This window comes from Lepisosteus platostomus, chromosome 1 (genome assembly GCF_059453375.1).
Source record: "Lepisosteus platostomus isolate fLepPlt1 chromosome 1, fLepPlt1.hap1, whole genome shotgun sequence".
Lineage (NCBI taxonomy): Eukaryota > Metazoa > Chordata > Actinopteri > Semionotiformes > Lepisosteidae > Lepisosteus > Lepisosteus platostomus.
Genome location: NC_142611.1, coordinates 49,281,322 through 49,296,599, shown reverse-complemented (window position 1 = coordinate 49,296,599; position 15,278 = coordinate 49,281,322). Strand labels below are relative to the sequence as shown.

General features: G+C 38.7%; 1 protein-coding gene across 2 annotated transcripts in view; it reads right to left on the bottom strand.

Moving 5' to 3' along the window:
- Window positions 1–552: 552 nt before the first annotated feature.
- The window catches only part of st3gal5 (ST3 beta-galactoside alpha-2,3-sialyltransferase 5), a 28,224-nt gene continuing 13,498 nt past the window's right edge, over window positions 553–15,278 (bottom strand). For both annotated transcript variants that reach the window (XM_088630858.1, XM_088630859.1), the window contains exons 2-7: window positions 10,623–10,742; window positions 8,865–8,991; window positions 7,749–8,083; window positions 7,334–7,520; window positions 3,963–4,121; window positions 553–1,832 (exon numbers count right to left, since the gene is read on the bottom strand). In XM_088630858.1, the coding sequence (XP_088486984.1) occupies window positions 1,566–1,832; window positions 3,963–4,121; window positions 7,334–7,520; window positions 7,749–8,083; window positions 8,865–8,991; window positions 10,623–10,726 (1,179 nt within the window). In that variant the 5' untranslated portion in view covers window positions 10,727–10,742 and the 3' untranslated portion in view covers window positions 553–1,565. The remainder of the gene's footprint in view (window positions 1,833–3,962; window positions 4,122–7,333; window positions 7,521–7,748; window positions 8,084–8,864; window positions 8,992–10,622; window positions 10,743–15,278) is intronic.

Genomic DNA, 15,278 nt, shown 5'->3' with positions numbered 1-15,278 from the left:
TGGCAAGATAAACTATTTTTAACAGCGATGGTTCTTGTAACTTAAATGTGCCTTAGATTAATCTCTAAAGTATATTGAGGGTCTGTAATATGACGTATTAAGATTATGCACACAGTGTTACTGAAGAATACAGTTCAAAGTGGCTTAATTGTATACATATTCATGCAAGTTGGATATACAAGGTCTTGTTTTATTGCACTATGTAAATCAAAGTAATATACAGGTATCTACAAGTATTTGTTCCTTTACGATTCTCTAACAGTTGAGTATAGACTAGAGTAGGAAGCTAATGTGCCACACTGTAGGAAAAAAAAAACAAATACCCCTCTCTTTTTACTATACATACAGAAGTCAAGGTACTACTAAGATTTTACCTGAATGACTGGATGACATCCATTGTTACAGATGGATCACCACTCAGTCTGATCAGATTTGCTTTGATCAGATTTATGCAAACTTGCACGCAAAGCACACAGACGTTTCTTAGAATTATTCCGTAAACTGCAATCATGCTATAAAAAGCAACTAGAAAATTACACAATCACACAGCAGTTTTACAAAAAGAACACTGTAATGGTTTTCAGTAATATACACAAAACAAAAAAGGCTCTACATTTATTCACAGACAATAATGCAGACATTCTCTGGGAAGTCAGAAATGCTGGAGTCCATTGCACCATATTAGATCGTCAACATACAAACACCCTATTCACGTTTGAGGCGATATTAAAAGCACATATGAACAGCCAACATGAGAAAACAAACAGAATATTTTTGATCTGCAAGACTGATGACGATATGAGGTAAAAAACAAATTAGTCCCGTTCAAGCAGCCTCATCCTGTGACAGCTATGGAGCCGAGTATTCTAGTTCAGTGCCTCATATGTTTTACCTTAGTTTAATTATTACAACCGATAGCTTTTTATTGAACAATTTATCTTTGGGCAAAAGAATGACAAACACTGATATGGTATTTAACAGAAATTCGGAATCTAATAAGGTACAGAAGTCCAATACTGTATAAAATTACGGAAAAAATGATTTACAAATTAAAAGGATGAATGATTTCAACAGAGGGCGGATATTGCAAGAATTTTCAAATAAAAATCTATAAAGTACATGCTTCTTTTACATTTGCTGTCAAAAATAAAATCTGAAGACTCAATTCATTGATAATACTGAAAATACACATATGGTCCTAATGCAAAAGACTATGTGAAAAGTCAACATGAAAAACAAATAAATACAAATTGAAACAAATTAATAAAGCACCTTGAAAAAGTTCATAACTGTTCTTGAAATATGTACAAGTAAAAAGAAAAATCTTTAACAAAAAGATGGGTTTCTGAGGTGCAACTCATTTACAGGACTCCACAGTAGCATGTAACACCTCTACATAAATAAAGTTAATGTCCAAGAATGAGCAGTAAGCAGGCCTGTATTCTTTGTATTTGAATTCTCAATGAGAAATATTCTATTAATATTGAATAAATAATCATCATCACTGTCAGTTCTAAGGTTGAAAGACACTTGAAAAATCAAGTAGAGCGAGAAATCCTTCAGCGTTAGCTTTCATCGTTCCCGCAGAAGCTGCAGTGAACTCCTCCGGTAAGGTCCGACATGATGCCAGCTCGCACCAGGCTGCCGATGAGCGTCCTCTCGGTATCCACGTCGTGCATGTGCTGCACCAGCATGGCGTCCATGGAAACATCTTCATAATAGTGTAGCGGAGCCCTTGGCTGGCTGAGGTTGTACCCAAAGCCCGCTAAGCTGACCTCGTCGCACAGGTACGTGGCCAGGTTGAGAGCGCTGATTCCCAGGGTCGGCACGTTCTAGACACAAGAGTGCAGGGTCAGTCAGAATTGTGCTGTGGAGTCCTTTCTTCTAGGCCAGCCCCTTCCTAGCTTTTCACTCTCATTCAGTTAGCAGTCCCGCCATTTTGTTACAGCATCACCTTTCCATTTCGATCCCTATTTTTTGGCGCTTTTTTTTGCCATTATTTTTCCATGTGGCTCTGCCATTTTGAGTTGCCTTTGGAATTGGGATGTCTATCAAAAACACTTTCTGAAGATGACTCAAAGCCTACAGCCTGGAAGAACAGCAATAACCTGTTGCCCCACCCTTCTCCCCTATAGTAAGGCACTGTGGCATAAAAACTGTTTTCATCTTTAAACCAACCGTTAATGACCTCCTCAGAGACTGCACGTCATTGTTCTTTTGACAGCAAAATTAACTTACATTGACAATGAATACTTTTTCTGTTTTATCTGACTCACAAAAAGTCCTAAAAGTTATCTGTGTCATCAGCTCATATTTAAATGGAGTAATGCCAAATGCCCAACTAAAACTGGAAAACCATAGCTTCATTCCAGTTGTCATCATGGTTCATCCAATGGGCTAAATTCAACAAAGATAAAAATAATTCTTAATGCAAAAAATTCCATATGTTGAATATCATTTCCATGCATTTAAACTGAAGTCAAACATCAGACAATCTGTATGGGACAGACAGATCAATAGAGCGAGTAAATAATTCGAACTATTATATTCTATATATTAAGTCTAGTCCAGCCACCTTTGGCATACGCATGCATCAGACCTCAAAGATGGTCAGTTTCCACCTTTAATTTATGGTCATGTGCCAATGCACACCTGCAATTATAAAACAAGGTTGACTGCTCTCAACTTCACATCATGATCGTTTTACCTAATAACCTCGAACCTGGTATTAACACTGACTGGTGATCAGGCCTGCCAAACCTGTTTCAGTTCTTACTCTCCTGTTACTTATCACACCTTTGTTAATCCGCATTCGTTATTATTCAAAGCCACCAGCTGAAGGAAATATTCCTGGCAAATACTAATCTAACATAAAACAGCAAATTACATGTGCAATTTAAATTTGTAAGGATTTGTAGAAAGAAATATTAGTTTGAAGGGAGGTATGAAGCTGAGTAAATGTAAAAAAAGTAAATGAATATACTATAAGACTATGGAAGATTCAGTTGTATGCAGGTGAATTACAAAGATTGATTCACCTCCAAATCATAAGTATACACCTGTTTTATCAATGATTTTGGGAAAAGGGTCTCAATATTTTGTTTTTATTATTCATGAATTTAAGATTCATCCCGTATTCAAAGTTATTGCAAAGATTATTAATAATAACAATAATGTGTCTTGTACTGTATACAAAGATATTTATGTAGCTGGCATCAGACTATCATTTTAAAGTCAATTACAGTATAAAACCATATCCTGTAGCAAGTCCTAAATTTGTCAGTAAATTTAACCATAAAACAAGTCAAATCCGATCCAGATTTATTTTTTTTTCTCTGTATTAGTTGCCAATTCAGAGTCTGATTTAACTTATGAACACCACTGTCTTTTGGTGTCAATACTGGGCCTAAGGAAAATACTGGGTCTAACTTGGTGTAAATACTGGGTCTAATATGTGTACATCAGGAATACCAAGAAATACTACATACCTGTGGAAAATGTAGACGTTACAATAAAAATAATTTACACTTTTATGTATTTTACTAGCAAACGTATAATCTTTTTGTTGTGTTACATTTCTGTACAGATACACTAGGGTGCAAAACTAACGAGTAACATGTTTAAATGCAGTTAATAAAGCATGTCCATTGTAACATCTGCATTTTATTTACATATATACAGTATTATTGACATTGATATGAGCCTATGCCTTGCCCATCCAAGAGCACGGTCACATTCACAGACCTGAAATAACTTAGGCTGTTGACTTTTCACAATGTTATCTGATCGCACTGTGTTTTGAAATGACTGTAGCTCCACAATAGTAGTTCAACTAGTTCACACAGGGTGACAACTGTGTAAACTGGAAGTGTTAGAAGAAAACCAAGCCACAGTTTATAATGGGTTTATGCAATCATACCTCCTCCCTATGTACTTCTGTACTAATTAAAAGAAATAGTTACCTGGTCCCACCCCCAGATTTTCGGCTTTGGAGCAGGGAAGTGGAGCAGGTCCAGTGCCGTCTGTCGAATGATTTCAGGGTTCAAGATTCGAAACTGTGAGATCCCTATGGGGATTTCTTCAGGCACCCTCTGCCAGAAAAACAGCCAGTCCCAGAACGACTAAGAAGAAGGATTATTCATATTAACTTTGGTACTTTTTTATTTACGTATTCCTTAGACAAATACATTCAGTCACAATGCTTTTGCTTCATTCCAAGTCAAACATTTATGAATGCCTCTTAATGAGATCATTATCCCAATTTCACTTACTTTTAGAGATCTTAATCTGTTCTCACTTGTTAAATCTAAAATACTGAAAATACCTTGTGGTCAAGTGGGGCTCCAGCTGCGCTTTAGTAAATGGTAGCAACCTTGGTGCCCCTGCAACACGCTAACTACACAAATCAAACCTACCAGACAGGAGTCTCCAAAATGATGGTCACACATCATCACCTGCATTTGTACTCCGATAAGCTGTCCTGTCTCACCACCTTCATATTTCCGTCTATATTTGTGACATGAGACAGCACTGATGGACACTCACATGATAAGCATTGACACAAAACCAAGAGTTCAGCCCTGGTTTGTATCCTCCACTGTATCAGGTGGATAACCAGGACATGGAAATCGTCTTACTCATGTACAAATGCAGCTTCTCTTTCCCTTTAAGTTACAGTGACAAGCTGTTGATTTGACAGGGTTACCCTAAATTCTCGAAGTCCACACCGCGGTGTCGAAAGGAGACCATGGGGTCTGATTTGGCCAACAATGGTGTTAATCCAAATCACCCCGTTTTATTAAAGAGAACCAGGCCCGCTTTTGTGTGGGGCAGACCAGGACTGCCTGTGGTGATTTGACCTTTCTGGAAGGAATCACTTCTGGAGCCTGATTGAAGATAAAAATCAAACAGGCTTCACTCCAGGCAAATGATCTAGACTGAAAAGGGGTTATTAATTTACATAATGCTGATGCCACTGTAGTTGTACAATTTGGAATTCAGTAATGTGATCCTTCCTGATGTTTTTCTCTTTAAGTGTTCTATACTACATCATTTGTTTTCCTGTTATGGACAGTTTAATTCATTTTAAGTTCGGAACGGTTTCAGCTTCTTATTGATATATTTCACAATATACCAGGAATGTTTAACTGCTGCCATAACTGGGGCGGAGCGGTGGCTCTGTGGCTAAGAATCTGCGCCTGTGACTGGAAGGTTGCTGGTTCGAATCCTGAATAAATGGCTGACCCTGCGCTCTGACCCCAAGCTTCTCTCCCTGTCTGTGTGTCTCGTGGAGAGCAAGTTGGGGTATGCGAAACGACAAATTCCTAATACAAGAAATTGTATATGGCCAATAAAGCGATCTTATCATTTAAGCATTGACTAACAGCAGCGGTAGCTCTATTGTATTGCTATTGTTTTCCTAATGAATGGAACCTAAAACTTCTACCGCTGTCAGTTAAACAGTAACTTGATTGTTTTCTTTTGTCTAGGTCAGGGGTCGGCACCTTTTTACAAGGAGTGTGTGAAGTTAGCTCATGCACTTGGTTTTTACTGATTTGTGTGCCACTGACATTTTCCAATATAAAAAACAGCCCTACTTATATTTTAATTAATAAAAGTTATTATTTACTATTATTAATAACATCACTTTATTAACCCTTTACAATTTCTTGCATACCCCAGCTTGCTCTCCATGAGACACACAGACACAGATAGGGAGAGAGTCTGCCATTGTACGGCGCCCCTGGAGCAGTTGGGGTTAAGGGCCTTGCTCAGGAGCCCAATGGAGTAGGATTCCTCTGCCAGCTGCAGGATTTGAACCGGCAACCTTCCAGCCACAGGCGCAGATCCTTAGCCACAGAGCCACCGCTCCGCCCTAAATTTATTAGATCAATTAAGGCTTCAATTATCTGATTAAGGTGGATGGAATATAGGATGGCCCCTATATTACAATATATTATATAAAATGATTAGATTGATAAATGCCAATTAGTGTGATTCTTGTCCTTGTTTTTCCTTGCCGAGGTCTTCAAGCTCGGGTTCACAGCAGAGTTTGAAACTGCCTGTGCATCAAGGTAACAAGAAAATGTCACCAATGTAGTCCCATAGTCATCACATTAAGATTACAAAAACCCCAGCACAAAGGTGTTCCTGATGAAATAATACAATGTAAATTTACCATGGGGTGGCCAATGTACTTTGCAATGATCTTAAAAATCCCCTGTTTTCCAATGATGGCATCATCAGCCATCACAGAAAATATTTTCTTGAGGTCAATTCCTTTCCCCTCACAACAATTAATATATGCCTTAGCTACATCTTCCCCAGACCTCCATCTGAATCACAGTAACTCACAAGAATTGCTCATCACAGTACGTAATTTATATCCATGCACTCAGAGCACAAACAGCACAGTCTTTATGTTAACAAATCCATATTCATCTCTCCAAAAGGGCTGGAATGAGCAAACCTCCAATTTTGCCATCTCAGCCAACTGCCATTTTGTCCAAATTCTTTGACTTAACATTTTTCACAGTTAACTTTAATCAGCAGCACAGATTACAGGTTTTCCTGTGAAAACAATAGGTTATCCCCACTAAAAATAATGCAGTAAATAAAGCAAGTAAATATATTTTTTTCCTATGCTAAAGAGCTTTCATTGAATAGCATGTTGTAGAGAATTACAGAAGAGTCAAGCATAGTTTAACATTTTTTTTAACTTAATTTGTGGCTTATTGGACTTGTATTGCATGTGCTGCTTTCCTTGGACAAACATCGCTTTGAGTGTCAATAATCTGCAGGTGGGCCATAGGTTGCAAAACAGAGCCCTGGCGAATGTTGGTATATTGGAGACCACAATGCATGTACTCTGAGCTATTTACACACATATCATAAACTCACCTTAACTCAAACATTTTCTAATAGGACCCACAGGTGGTTCTAAGGTAAAATCAAATTTACAGAAGCTGAGTCTTGTGCAACCCATGTAGAGGAAGGACTGCATTTTAAAGGTAGCATTTGTACATTTCCACAACCTCTTGCCCTTCCTTAACTTTGAGGATAAGGGAATGAATACAGTCTCCATTACAAGAGGCACAATAAATGTTTTTATCAGATTTTCAGCAGACCACGTAGTCAGCAGCATTATTCTGCATTTTTTATTTGGCTAAATGAACAATATCACTCTTCATCAGAGCAGGGCAGGGATTAGATCAGCAGGAGGAAGGCAAAAATAAAACAAAGGGGCTCTCTGTGCCTTTTTATGAACTGTCAGCTGGTAAAGATTCCAGCTGGAGGGGGGAAAAAACAAAACTGAAAAGCAGCTGGAACTCACCACCCTCTCCTTCTTCATCATCGCCTTCACCCAGCTGAAATCCACCGATTTATAGACCACGGCCACGAACTGCACCTCAGGGTCAACGTCCTCCCACACCACCGGGCTGCCCTCAGGATAACTCATCCTGATCGTCGTTTTATTGCCAACATCTTTACTGAACTCGCGCAAAGGGCCACTGTTTAACCTGGAATCAGAGGAGGAGCAGAAATAATGCAGTAGTGCAGCAATTTCTGATTTGTGGTATTATAACTATTATAGGCATTATAAAAATGTATCCTAAAGGAGGAAATATGATTCATTACGATTATATGTTAATTTCCATCATAAATCAAAGCTACCAAAACAATCCAGTCGAGATATAAAGGTTTTTTTTTGTCCCCAACGTCTACAGCCTCATACTTGGAAAGCTTACCTGATAACCACATCAAACTGGTCGATCAGGTTTCCCAGCTCCAGGCCCCGTAGTATTCCTCCGTTTCCAATTACAACACAACGCCGGCAGGACTTGGCAGCCTCTTCCTTGGCAGGGCTAGGAAAAAGGCTCAGGACTTCCAGCAGTTTCCCGCCTAAGTCCTTAAACCCAAATGGCGGTGGGTACTGAAATATCGTCTCTGTGAACTGGGAGTTCTTGGAAAGGAAATGATCCTGAACTTGGATGGAAGTGCTGAATCTCGCTTCCATCTCCTTCCTGGCGAAAGAGGGCTTGCATTCCCGCTGCAGGACTTGTTTAACAAAGGAGTGTACCAGCTGCAGACATGAAAACATCATTAGAGCTCCATAATGATGGAACATACAGTACTACCACTAAACTGCAAAAATAATAGTGTCTAATTGTAAAATGTCATTTGACAGTTCGAGATGATCAGGAAATCACAAAACATTTTGAACACTTTCATTGGGAAGAAAAGGGAGAATGGCTAAATTACAACCTTATTGTCTTTATGGAATAGAAAAAGAAGAAAGTTGAAATAAAGGAGCTACCAAAGCAGCAGAGTGAGGCTTAGGTTTAGGTTTTACTAAAAAAAAAATTAACTCAGTTTATATGGAAACTAGATTTGTGTACATACAATACACTATTGTAGTCACAAAGTTAAGCTGTAGCCTAAACCTTTTTATTCCTAAAACTGAAAGACAATTACACAACAGGCTAAGGAGAATTCTTAAACTTTGAAAGACTTTGTGTCTTTACTGTAGCGTGTGAGAAACTGACGATCCTGAAGGTATTATATGCTGCTCAATGCCTACAATACATGTAAAGGCGTGCAACAAATTTGCTCATCTATCCTGCCATGGCTTTAACACCAGTTTAAAGGGATTACATCCAACTCAAAATCCAGGAGGTTGTTAAGAATAGTAGAATACACCGAAAGCAGAAAGAGATAAGAAATAATAAAACTATAGTCTCAGTTCAAATGAAGCACCTCAGAAATGAAAATAATACTCATTTTGTTTCTTATCTACAGCTGTGGTGTAGAAGTTGTTGGGGAAAGTACTTTTACATTTCCAAATTCGAAACAAGTGTTCCAACCTTGACATGATTGGGATCCACGGTGTACGTGTTCCAGATGGTGTGACTCCCGTTGGTCCTGGAGGTTTCCAACATGAAGGCGACTAGAGACGCTAAGGTGATCACCACCAGAATCCCCACCCCACACCTCACATGAAGAGAGAGCAGAACAGTACATAAGGCCATTTCATATTGTCACAAGCCAATAGTGCACTTCAGTACAGTGCGATTTGATGAACAATTCCCTTCCATTTAATCCAATTCCATTAGGCACCGTTGCATCAAACCACTGGACTCTCCTAGCAAGTGTGAAAGAAAATCACATCTTTGCATAATATGATTTTCATAAATATGAAATCCACCTCGGTAACAAGAGAGATTTTGAAATAAAGCAGAGCCAGTCCTTTCCTAAGAAGTGCATATCTTGGCTTTAACGATTGTTTTGTTAAAATATAACAAAACTTATAAAATTATTACTTTTTGTATGAACTATATTTTCATAAAATGCCTGCAGCTGTGCAGTTCAAATGAAAATCCACAACACAATGCAAACTGAATTCAAGATAGGCTGAGAATGTTTTATACTTTGAAAATATCAGGATACGGTTCACTTTCAACAGCAGCATCTTGGTAACTTCCTTAACATCTTAGTTCTGTCCAGAAAAGAATCACAAAATGAAGAACAACTAAATACAAAACTCAAGAGATTCACAAAACCATCCAACTATTTAACTGCCCCCTGTCCTAAACACAGTTTAAATTTCTTTGCATTTATCAGTCATCTCTAGCTCCACTTATCACAGACATTTATTCTGGATGTGTTAAACTAAAGAGAAAAATTGTGGACAATGAGACAAATTATATCATGAATGTTGAACATAAGGCTGGTGTACTACATTTTTGGAATTGTGTACCCATTATAGAATACCCAGCTCTGAAACATTGTGTCTATACATACTGTAAAATGCTGTCATTGTCTGTCACTATACATATGAATCTGTTATTTTCTGTTCATTTTAACAATGACCAGGAAACAACAAACATTTGGACTGCCTTACTAGGATTTTATGACGAAAGTCAAGGGGAAATAGGCACACATCTGCTTTCTTATGTTTTGCATTTTTCTGATCTTAAAACATTAATTCCATTTTTTTTCCTTCAAAATGGGTATGATTTTATTATATAAGAATACTTCATTTTAAGTACACAATTCACTTTGAACAACTGTATCACTAAGGTACGGTACACAAAGTGTTAATTTAGTTGTTAGGGTAGCTCTCCATTAAAGGTTTGCTTCTGCTCAAGTGCCTCTTGTTAGTGAAGAATCAAAAGCCTAAAAAGGTACAAAAGGTTTCTAAATACACTAGGGAGCACACCATCAAGGGTCACAACCCTGACAACATGGTTCACCTTTGCTAGGGGCTCATCAAGTGAAAACTAGCAAACTTCAACTGGAGACACAGGTTAACTGATTTACTTTTGATAGAGACCTTACTTCACTGTAAAGGTATTCTGAACATAAAGGGAAAAGTGTAGAGAAAAACATGCAGGTCTTTTATTAGATTGAAAACCAGTTCAACATGTGTTCTTTTTGGAACTTAATCATTATTTTGGAAGCAGATTTCCACATTATAAAAAATGACAAAATAATATCACCCTCCTAATTGATCACATTCTGTCATCCCACAACTAAAGAAAATTCAGGCACATAAGACGCACTTAACAGTTCCTTCGTCCTATTCAGTTTTAGTCATTTCCTATACGATTATAAACACAAACCTAAGAGAACCACTGCAGACACCCTTGGTTCTCCTCATAGTGCTGAGTGGTGAGTGGGGTTTCTCCATGAGTGGAGACGAACTGGACGGCTCTCTGTGTCTCATACATCAGACTCCTTCCCTGCATGCAAACAAAATACATAAATTATGACATTGTACAACAACACAAGGCTTGTTCTTGTTTTTAAAGATGCAAGAATATGACGAAAGGGAGAGTGAACACAAAAAGTCATTTTCTGTTTTCCTCTTTAATTTTACTATTGTATTAGGTTTTCCATAGTTAACTATTTACATTATTCCAGCTTAGATGGGAGGTTACATATGCAAATAATTCACACAAAAGACTGCTTCCCCTTCTTTTTTCCCAGACTTGCCAGTATTTGCTAAAGCTCTCCACCTGTAACCTAAGAGAATTTAATATTTTCCATTTATATAAATCTTCACAACATTGATCTGTTGTTGGGGGTTCTTTAGTAAACCATTTTCTTGTGATTGTTTTCTTACTGGCAGCTAGAAGAAGTATCTATACTTTACTTCCAAATAATCAAAAGGAAAGTAATCCAGATACATAATGGAGAATTCAAATGGTATTTCTAGGTAAACATGCCTTAATCTTAAGTGAAGAATACCCCGCAGTTTAATGGGTATTGCAGAGTATAACATGATATATTAGTTCTTTGCAACTTTCTTCAGCAGTTCTTTTAACTTCTTAATGTTAGAAGAAGAAACATTTTTACCTCTTGGTTAAATAAATCATTCCGACTGTGAAATACAAATCATAAATCCACAATTTAAATTTAGGCAAATAAATGTTCTGACAATCTGGCCTTGAGGTAGAGCTTTACAGTACTTTTCAGTACAAACAGATGTCAACATACTACACACAAACTATTAATCACAATCTTAAAAATGTGTTGCACCAGGAGAATTCGCATAAGAATGATATACTTCAAAATGACAGGACTGTATTTTCTGAATAAAAAATAGTGTTTATAGCAATAACATCATTCTTCCATCTCAGAAATATCACCCGACTACATTCTATGTTGTCTCTGTAGCAGGAAAGCCGGTCAACACATTCATCTTTTTAAGAATTTATTAGAGCAATGCCCTTTTCGCTGGTGTATCTAAATCCACAATGACAATCTTCAGTATATCCAATATTCGATATACTGAGTCCTTGCACTGGTTTCCTATGGGATCATGTCAACTTCAAAATCCTCATGGAAGCATATTTCCTATAAGGCCTCCTATAAGCACCTATAAGGCTTTACATGGCTTGGCACCTCAGTACCTGTCTGACTTATTATCTTCCTACTCCCAACCCAGCATCCTTCATGTATCCGATTCTGGTCTCCTTTTGTCCCCCAAGCTCATTTACAAACTATAGCTGACAAGGCCTTCTCTTGTTATGCCCCAAAGCTGTGGAATTCTATCCCCAAGAATATCAAAACTTTCAAATATAGACTTCCAACCTTATTCAGAAGGCTTTTAAATTTTTGTCCATTTGCTTATTTCATAGGCTAGTCGAGAGGTGTGGCAGGGTCTCCAGATTTATACATATTCGTATTCATTTATTATAGCTATTTTAATTCAAAGCACATACCAAACACTACCCACACATTGTATAGTTTTTCGAAAATCACATGAGCAGAGCTCACATCCCTCGGGAGGAGGATCAGAATACCTCCTGGGTATCCCTGCCTGTCGTAAGAGGCGACTAAAAGGGTTGTGGCAGGAAGGGCATCCGACGTAAAACCATCTTGCCAAAACCATGGTTGCAAAGAACACAAAGCACATACCGGATCGGTTGGGGCCCGGGTTAACAACGGCCGCCATTAGTGCTGTGTCCCAACAGGGTACTAATAGAAATTATGCTACTGTGGGGAAAACTGTAGAGTGGGGGCTACAGAAAAGAAACAAGGTGAAGGGGCCTGGAAGGAATGTTAAGTCAATGAGAGTGGGGAGTTGGAATGTTGGTACCATGACAGGGAGAGGGAGAGAATTGGTTGAAACTATGGCAAGGAGAAAAGTGGAGATCTTGTGTGTGCAAGGAACCAAGTGGAAAGGAAACGGCTCAAGACACCTAGGAGAGGGATACAAGATTCTATACGCTGGAAAGAGTACAAAAATGAATGGAGTGGGTGTGATAGTGTGCAAAGACCTAACAGACAAGATAGTGAGTGTGGTTAAACACTCAGACAGGAGTATCAATGTACAGGTGGCTTTTAAGAGCGGGTTGTGGAATATCATCTCTGTATATGCACCACAGGTAGGAAGACCACAGGAGGAAAAGGATAGCTTCTTGGAAGATCTCGAAAAAGTGGTTAGCAGAATCCCAGGAAATGAAATGGTGGTAATTGGAGGAGACTTCAGTAAACATTTAGGAGAGAAATGCCCAGATTATCCAGATGAACATGGTCAGAGAGGGCTAGGAGAGAGAAATTAAGAAGGAGCAAGGCTACTAGAAACACTCCAAGCTCCTGAATTGTTTGCAGTGAACACAGGGTTCACGAAGAATTATGAGCAAAAGGTGACATACAGGAGTGGAGGCCATGATACCCAAATAGACTACATATTAGTGAGAAGAATAGATAGAGCGAAAGTCCAAGATGCTAAAGTCCTGCCCTATGAGGATGTTACCAGACAACACAAGCTACTGGTGATGGACATCACAATATTGAAGGAGCGAAGAATAAAGCAGAGAAAACACCCAGCACGAACAAAAGTGTGGAAACTGAGAGAAAACAAAGTAGATTTCAACAGGCTGGTGAGAGAAATGAAAAACAACACAGAGGAAACAGAGGAGCCTTCAGTTGAAGAAGAGTGGACTGAGATGAGCCACATCCTAGAAGAGGCTGCTACCAGGGTTTGTGGAAAGACAAGAGGAGGCAGACCGAGGGAAAATGAAGAGTGGTGGTGGGATATGGAAGTTCAGGAAACACTGAAGGAAAAGAAAAAAGCATACAAGGCACTGAAAGATGGCACTGGAGAATTACAAGAATATAAGAGACTAAAGAAGGTAGCAAAAAGAAGTGCAGCAAGAGCAAAGGAAATAGCCTGGAAAGAATGGTATGAGAAACTTGAAACAAAGGAAGGAGAGGACCAAATCTACAAGATTGCTAAACAAAGAGCGAGACAGAAAAAAGATATTATCCGGGTGGCAGTACTCAAGGATGGAGAAGGCAGAGGCTTGATTAAAGAAGAACAGATCAAGCAAAGATGGCTGGAGTACTTAAAAAATCTGTTAAATGTAGAAAATGAGAGGGAGAACCTAGTGGAGGCAGTAGTAGTGTGTGGACCAATCCAATAAATTTCAGTAAAGGAAGTGACAGAAGCTACCAAAGAGATGAAAGTGGGCAAAGCAACTGGACCATCAGGAATAGCAGCAGAACACTTTAAGAACCTCGATGAAGAGGGGATTCATTGGCTGACGAGATTGCTAAACAATATTGCAAAGGAAGAGAGAATTCCAGAAGAATGGACAAAAAGCAGTATGGTTACCATCTACAAGGAGAAAGGAGACCCAATGGAGTGTAAAAACTATAGAGGAATAAAACTTCTGGAACATGGATTGAAAATCCTGGAAAACATTCTGGACAAGAGACTCAGGAAGATAGTCAGGATCCACAACTCACAATGTGGATTCTCAGTGGGGAAAAGCACAACATATGCCATTTTTCTGATGAGACAGTTACAGGAGAAGACACTAGAGAAAGGGAAAAAGCTGTATGTGGCCTTTCTGGACTTGGAGAGGGCATATGACCGTGTGCCAGAGAGGTGGTGTATTGGTGCTTGAGGAAGAAAGGAGTACCAGAAAGCATGGTGAAGTTAGTTCAAGCAACCTATAGAGATGCAACTACGAAGGTGGTCACACAACGGGGAGAGACAAAAGAGTTTGAAATTTTGGGTATCGGCTGCGACAACACAGCTGGGTAGCTTGTTCCAGATTTCTTTGGGTTAAGAAATGCCTCTTTTTTCAGTTTTCAATGCACTTCCACACATTTTCTACACGTGCTTATCAGAGACTGTGCAACGCAAGGCAATTTCCTGTCAAGGTTTATCTGCAGGCTGTAGGCTGGAAAAACATACAGCACTTGGGTTTTCTATACAATAGAAAATGGCAACCAGCAAAAGGCCTAAAAGGCTTCAAATATTCTGACCCAAAACTCGGGACACATCTCTACCTTTGCTGCAGAATCTGCAGCGACAGCATTTTTTTTAAAAACACGACGCCACTGTACTGCGAAGTATACTAACTAAGCACATGCAGTTTTAAAAACAAAAATAAAAGCAATATTTGAGTGAAACACATGCAGGAAGAAATATCAAATGCTGCTTTGTTAACTAGCCAATAGTTTAGAGGATATACGGTCAGAGGAGTCTGTCTCAGAAGTTAAAAGACGTTTTTATTTCATGAGCATGGGAGCGAAAAATAGACGCTCAGTGAACTTCTCAAATTAACTTAGAACAGTTCTTAAATATTTTTCTGTTATCTATCACGCTTTCCTGTGCTCACAAGATTACCAGCGTTCGTAGCACGCATTTCTATCACACCCATTCTCCTGCCTCCCAATTTGCTGGAGATAACTTTTTTTTAAATACAATTGGTCACTTACATTCATAGCAAATATTCCTATAGAGTGGTGTAGAATTA